The sequence below is a fragment of the Lonchura striata genome, chromosome 17 (genome assembly GCF_046129695.1).
Source record: "Lonchura striata isolate bLonStr1 chromosome 17, bLonStr1.mat, whole genome shotgun sequence".
In the NCBI taxonomy this organism is placed as follows: Eukaryota; Metazoa; Chordata; class Aves; order Passeriformes; family Estrildidae; genus Lonchura; species Lonchura striata.
Window position 1 is genome coordinate 13,726,065 of NC_134619.1, and position 7,451 is coordinate 13,733,515.

The following is a 7,451-nucleotide window of genomic DNA, read 5'->3' on the forward strand; positions in this document are numbered from 1 at the left end:
CCCCCCCCCCCCTTTTGCAGGCGAGACTGGGTGTATATTGGAAACTGATTTAAAAGTAAACGGATGTGGCTCGGCCGGGAGATGGGCCATGTCTGTGCTGATCATCTGTGCTGATCATCCAAGATGGATATCATGGAAATACTCAGACAGATCCATGTGAATGAAGCCTTCCCTTAAACGCTCAACATTGAATTTTTTCTCCTCATCACCAAAAAGAAATCCTTATTAACATATGGACTCCGAATAGAAGAAAGGACTGATTGCTAAAATCTTGGCCTCAGGCGGAATTTTCCCTAGAAAAACCACTTGGGCCAAGATGGAGGTGTGTGGGCATAGGGGAAAACCTCTGCTGAGGCTGACTCCTTGTTGCACACCCAGGGTCGACCCCGGGCTCGGCTCTGTCCTTTCTGTGTGGCCTGCTAGATAGAATTTGACCGCTAATAAAATTATGTTTATTTTTAATCTGGCCAAAATAAACTCTCATTTATAACACTTTATTATTTTAGTATCTTATAGTCTATTCTATTCTACTTCTATTACACTATATTCCCTTAGCAAGAGCTCTCACTCACTACTAACTCGAAAACCTGTGACTCCCTCTCCTGAGAGTCTGGACACAGCTGTAGATCCAATTGATCAATGAATCCAAACACCATCACCAGAATCCAATCAAGCAATCACCTTGGGTAAACAATCTCCAGAACACATTCCACATGGGCACAAACACCCAGCAGCAGCAAGGGAGATAAGGATTGTTTTGATCATTTTTTTCTCTGCTTCTCTCACAGCCTTCCCTGGGAAATACCTGGGAAAGTCTGTGCCTGCTCTCTGTGACCACAGAGCTGCTGCCATAGGGAATAAATTCTGTGGTTTGCTTTTCTTCCATGTGCAGCTTTCCCTTCCCTTATTAAACGACTGTATCTCAAACAGCAAGGGGCTTTTTTGTCACTTTGGCCATTTGATTCTCTCTACCATCCCACCAGGGATCGTGTGTAATTGCTGTCTGGGATTATACCATGACAGAAGGTAAGTAAAACGAGTTCTTCCCTCAATAGGTGCAATAAAATTGACCCTTCTCTTCCCTGCTTTTTCTCATGTGCTGGGCTGAGAGGTGGACAGAGCAAGCTGAGGCACCTCCTGGGCTGTTTGGAACAGTTTTTCATGTCTGGAGCAAAGTCTTCCTTGTAGTTCTCTGCAGAGGTAGCATGGCCAGGACAAACACCGGTGTTCAGAGATGAGGGATAGGGAGGGATCTAATTAGATAGTTATTCTCCAGCATCTTAGCTCTCAGAATTAAGGGAAAATTTGTAAAATTGAAACTGAAAATGAAAGGCAAAAATAGGCAGATCACAAGAAGAGGAAGTAGAACCCAAAACAAATCAGACATTATAATTGTTTTTTTTCTCTTTTGGAAAATGCATGTTCACTGAGAAATCAATAAAACCTGCTTGTAAGAAAGAATCAATTCTTATTTTTCTGAACTAATCTGAAATAACTCAGATGGAAAAAACATTTTCCTGTTGATATTTTCAACAAGAATATTTTACTATTTTATAATTCAAGATGATGCATTTATCACAGTATTTGAATTAATGCATAGTTTAAAGTATAACCAAAAAAAGAAGATAAAAATATCATTTACATAAAATATTTCTAAAATTTAATCTTAGGAATGTCTTCTCACTTGTCTTCTTGGACGGTATTATTTCCCAAGTTTTTAGCTTTTTTTTATCACAGTTCTAAAATTTGTGTGACAGGTAAAAAAATCATTTGTGGCTTAGCTTAATGGTTAAAATCTCAAAATGTCTGTGGCACAAATTATAGTCAATGTTGCACCATGTCACATTTTGGTTGTACTTCAGTGAACTGTGGGTTGATGCTGCTTGCCTTGGGAGCCTGAGTTTGCTGCTTCTCTTCAGCAGAGGCAGGTGTAGAATGCTGTGAAGTCTGCCCAGACATTTCTAAAGTCACTTTCCTGGGAGGTCTGCTGCAGACTGGTTCTTGCTGCTCTCTGGCCTCGGCACTGGGAGACATGGCTGCAAGCTCACCTGGTGGTTTGTGAACAGGCAGGTAGATGCTTAGCTTGTCTGAAGATGCTTCTGCGTGTCTTTAGAGTTTGTAATTAAGACCTCCATCGACAGCCAGGGAGAATCCAGGTGGGAAGCGCTAGCCAAGGCCTGCGGGCTATCAGGTGTTATGAATGCGGTGGTCCCACCAATGAGCAGGTGGAAGATCATTGCTGGAGTCTGCTTTGCTGACTGGGAGCACTGCAGCAGTTGCTAGATTTTGCAGCAGGGGTAGTTTCTTGTGATATTTTCTTGTGAGGTTTGGAAACAGATTGTATTTCTTTATTCTTCCCTATTTTGTTCCTAGTATGGACATACTTCTGTTCTAGCCAGTGACTTGAGGCTACAGAATTAAACTGGGGAAGGTAGATGACTGAAAGGAAAATATTATGTGACAATGGTTTCCTTCAGGGCTGAAAATAGAAGAACCTACTGATTCACATATTTGCACTGTAGCCAAAAGTTTGCCTCGATTATTCTGATATCCCTTCCAAGTCATCATATTCTGTGATTCTGAGGTGAGACTGTCCAATGGCAGAAAGAGCTAAACTGGCTGGGATCAGGAATGCTGGGGATATTGACCCCTGTCAGAGGGAGCCATTTCACTTGTCTTGTAGGCAATGCAGTTGCCGAGGAGCCACCTTTGGGCAGTAGAGGGAGGTGTAGCTGTAGCTGGAGGTGAAGCCCAGATCACAGGGGAGTTCTTTGGAGCTGCTTAAGTGGAGATGAGGAATTGTCTCCAGCCACATCTTTCCCTATTGCCTGTACAACCGTTTATGGTGGTGGGGCTCTGGGGTACATTGTTCATTAAAGTTTTTGGTATTTAAGCTCAAATGTGCTTGCAGGGATACAGTAAGAGGTGCATCCTGTTGGTGCTGTTTGTGGGAGGCCCTTGTGCCTGTCCAGACCTGTGGGACTGGCTGTGTCTGTGTGTGACTCCACCTGTCCTCTGGGGACTCCATGACTGCTTGGACCTGGGGCCTTGGAGCTGTGGCAGACTCCTCTTTCTCAGGCTGCTGGATCAGGCAACTCCTAACAGCGGTTATGGAGGGGGGAAAACTCTTTCCATGGTCCCATGCCCTGGATGTGCACCCAGAGGTCGGTCTCAGGCTGAGGGATGTGAGAAAAGGCCTGGAGAGGGGAGCAAGGATTCCAGTGTGCCCATGGATGGGCCCACGGCAATGCCACCAACATCATCCTGGACAGTGTGAGCCAAGCCAGAGCCACAGAATGGCCAGGGCTTGTTCTCCACTGGGCACTGGTGAGGCCAGAGTAGTTTGGTGTGGCCACTGGGGGCTGTGGGGTTGAAAGGAGGCTCTCCAAGGAGATGCTGATGCCTTTTTGGGGCTACCTAAAACCAGAGGCCAGACAAAATTAAGGGCATATTAAGCAATTGTATTCATTGAAGGGCCTTCAGGTACATTTTGGGCAGACAAAGCCCCCCAGGGGCTACACCCAAAATCGATTTTGGTTCACAGGTTTTTATACTTCTATAACTTTCATAAGTTTGATCCATTTGCATATTGGGGGCTAATCTTCCAATTACAGCTTCAGCTAATGAAGACATTTACCCCCAGTTTGCTCCCCCCAATTCACTTTTGTTTACATTTCTTGGGGCCTGAGACAGTGAGGTGTCCTTGATTGCCAGGCCTGGAGAGGAATTGTTGTGTCTGCCCAAAATGGGAAAGCAGCATCTCACACTGAATATGGAGTTTAGAGTTATACACTAAAGAATTTCAGGATTACAAATATATGAAAAATATAAAAGCTAAAATGCTAAGTCATCAATGCCAAGAATCACTTGAGGCTGGGGGAGGCAAAGGGCAGGTAGACAGGAGAGAGGGCCAGAAGAGGCGCCCAGAACAGAAAAAGGCCATGGGGCACCCTGCTGCCAAAACTTCTCCTTGCCTATGGAATCTCCAAGGGAGAACAAAAGGGCTAAAGGGGGAAGAAAGAAAAGGGTCTGGAAGAAGTATAGCTTTGCCTTTTTCCCCTGGTTTGCACACATATAACCCCACCCACCCAGCCCTGAGCACTCCCTGTTTTTCCTCCAGGGACCAGTTGTGGCAGAGGTTGCAGGTGCAGAGGGATCAGGATGTGCTGCCTGCAGCTCACAGGAAGGCAGGGAGCTACAAACGCTGCCACCTTCAGAACAGGACTCCTGGACAAGCTGCACATGTCCCACACAGCCCCAGTGCCAGGATTCATCCGTTCCCTGTTTCATTAGCTCTTCATTATTGTCAAAGGGAGCTCTGCCTACATCACTGGCCAACCCAGAGAAGATGCAGCTGAGATGCACCTGGCTCCAGGAGTGGGTGGAAGGGAGCAGCTGTCTGGAATAAGGACCATCATTTGCTCCAGTGTGGGGCTGAGGGGTCTGGATGGATGAGGAGCAGGACCAACCCTGTGGGGTGCACCCAGACCTACAGGTAGGAAGTGTTGCTGTCCCTCCTGCAAAGACAGACACTGTAGCCCAGGAAAAGGCCAAAAAGGAAGTCAAGTTCCTTACCTCCTATTTCATTCTGCTGAGCCACCAAGCTTGTGGGTTTGTGGTTGCAAAACAACCCCCTATTTCATAATGCAGAGAAGAAGCCATTTCACCATCAAGTGACCGTCCCTAAGAAAGAGAAACAAAAAGTTCTGATAGCCTTTCGCCCAAGGTCTGCCAGAGCCTAAAACCTAAGCTGTCACAGGGGCCCAGCCCTGGGCATGTGACTGGGACGTTGTGGTCTCAGTTCAACCTTCCCAGCCCTGCAGTTGTGCTGCAGAAACCCAAGCCGTGGGACAGAAGGTGCCTTGTGACGAGGTTGTATCAGGAGCCACAAGAAGCCACGCAGCTGCTTCGTGCCTCTGGCCAGCACTTTGCTCTGAAGAAACCCTGCTTGAGCTGAATCCAGAGGGAGCCAAGAGAGACGTGATGCTGCCTGTGACCTGTGTGCTGGCCTTAGGTGAGTGCCAGAGGCTGTGGGGATTCCCAGAGGGCAACAGGAGGTGTCCAGACACTCCACAGAGATGTTACACAGCGGTGCTTGTTTCTCTTGCAGGTACTTGGCTGGTGTCACAGAGTGAGGCTACACCAAGTGAGTATCTTGAGAAGGTGGATAGGGAGTTTAGACACATTTCTGGGCCAACCCATCTCTCAGGGCTCTTCCATAGTCCCCTGGAACAAAATTCACCCTTGTGTGGAGATGGGGCCTGGTGGAGCCCCAGGCTCACAGCAGGGCAGCTGCTGGGGGCTCCCTGTCTGGCTGGCTGCATCTCTCTCCCTGTGCAGGTGCCCCCACAATCTCCATCTTCCAGAAGCCACCTGGGGTGATCCCACCTGGAGGCTCCATCACCATCTGCTGCATTTGCCAGTGTAGCTATGGCAGCTTTGTGATGTACAAGAACGGTGACCAGGTCCCTGCCCTGGAGCAGAGTGGCAGCATGGCCGAGTTCTCCATCTCTAGTGCCACCTATGAGGATAGAGGTAGCTACAACTGCCATTACCTGGAGGGAGGCACTGAGGTGGCTCGAAGCACTGAACTGGAAGTCTTTGTGGAAGGTGAGGGCTGTGCTGTTTCCCCTCTTGTGAGGTCACATGCCCCAGGGAACACCAGGATGCCTGTGGCCACTCCCATGATGGACAAGGTTTTTTTCTTTTTCCCTGGCTTGGAGAGCTGGGGACCATTTTCACCTCTGCCTGAGCCAGTTGGTGGCTTCAGAGAGATCCTGGTGCTTCTGGCACACCAAAGCTCTCTGCACCTTCTCATTCCCTCTCCTGTCCCCACAGAGCTCCGTCTGCCCAGACCCAGCCTCTCAGTCCTGCCTGGGCACAAGGTGGCTCCGGGAGCTGACGTGATGTTCCGCTGCACCACCACGTACCCCAGCACCGGCTGTTACCTGTACCTGGAGGGCCAGATCCGAGCCCAGCTACTCCCCAGGGAACAAGAGGACTACAACCTCTCCCTCGTGCAGGAAGGTGACAGCGGCCGCTACAGCTGCCAGTGCTACACCTTCAATGCTTCGAGAGAATGGTCTGCTGCCAGCAACACCCTGCACTTGGTGGTGAGAGGTGAGACATCCGCCCAGCCACATCCTGCTCCGCTCTTCCTCCCTGCAATCTGTACATCCTGGGGGCACTAGAAAAGAGGATTTAGGGCAGGAAAGCAGCTGTATGAGGGGACCAAGGAGAGGGTTCCAGCTTCCTTCACCTGTGTTTGAGCCTGGCCAGCTCCTCAGGGACCCTATAGATGACCTAGAGACCAGGGTTGCTGGGCTGCCAGGTGGGGATAAGAGTCAGAGGACACCTATCCCTGCACCTCCCAGCCCCAGGGACAGTCATGTTTTGTCATGGCTTAGTGTCATTATCTTGCTGGCAGTGGCATCTGAGGACCAGGTCCGTGTTTTTTCCCTCCTTCCCATCTTTGGCCCCACTTGGTGGGGTCACAGGTGAGAGGCTGTGAGTAGGGGGTGTCCCAGAGGACAGAGATGTGGGAGCTGCAGCTGGGGGTCCCCTCGGCGCTCCCTTTGCTCCCTATGAACTTCCGCTTGTGTCTCTTTAGCCGAGGACATCCCTGGGGTCTCCCCTAGCCCTTTGGATCCTTTATGTGTCCCTTTGGATCCTCTGCTGCCCCCGTGGGAGGACTAGGATCTCCCAGTGGGTTCCTCCCCGGTGACGGTCCCTTCCGTCCCTGCAGATTACACGCTGTGCAACACCGTGCGCCTGGCGCTGGCGGCCGGGCTGCTGCTGCTGCTGGGGCTGATGGCGGCGGAGGCGGCGCGGAGCCGCTGCCGCGGGGGCTGGGGCAGCCGCGCCGGCCCGCGGGGCACCGCCGCGGGCACTCCCCGGCAGCGGCCCGCGCTGGCCTGAATAAACCGACCCTGTCGCCATCCCTGTCCCGGCTCCTGTGCCCGTCCTGGTCCCGATCCCGGCTGCCTTGGGGGATCCCGCGGGGCGGGCGGGCGGTGGAACACCCAGGAACACGCAGAGGGGTGGGGTTTTCGCCCCTGGGCAGCGCGGTGACCGCTGCACTGACCGCTGCACTGACCGCTCCTGCTGCGCACTGACCGCTGCACTGACCGCTCCTGCTGTGCACTGACCGCTCCTGCTGCGCACTGACCACTGCACTGACCGCTCCTGCTGCGCACTGACCGCTGCACTGACCGCTCCTGCTGCGCACTGACCGCTCCTGCTGCGCACTGACCGCTGCACTGACCGCTCCTGCTGCGCACTGACTGCTCCTGCTGCGCACTGACCACTGCACTGACCGCTCCTGCTGCGCACTGACCGCTGCACTGACCGCTCCTGCTGCGCACTGACTGCTCCTGCTGCGCACTGACCACTGCACTGACCGCTCCTGCTGCGCACTGACCGCTGCACTGACCGCTCCTGCTGCGCACTGA

At 51.5% G+C, this 7,451-nt stretch overlaps 1 protein-coding gene across 1 annotated transcript; it reads left to right on the top strand.

The window, feature by feature from the left end:
* Positions 1–4,983: 4,983 nt before the first annotated feature.
* LOC110480277 (osteoclast-associated immunoglobulin-like receptor) lies at positions 4,984–6,918 on the top strand. Its single transcript, XM_021548109.2, has 5 exons — positions 4,984–5,014; positions 5,111–5,146; positions 5,341–5,610; positions 5,839–6,171; positions 6,746–6,918. The coding sequence occupies exons 1-5, from the start codon at positions 4,984–4,986 to the stop codon at positions 6,916–6,918; spliced, it is 843 nt and encodes a 280-aa protein (XP_021403784.2).
* The last annotated feature ends 533 nt before the right edge of the window (positions 6,919–7,451 follow it).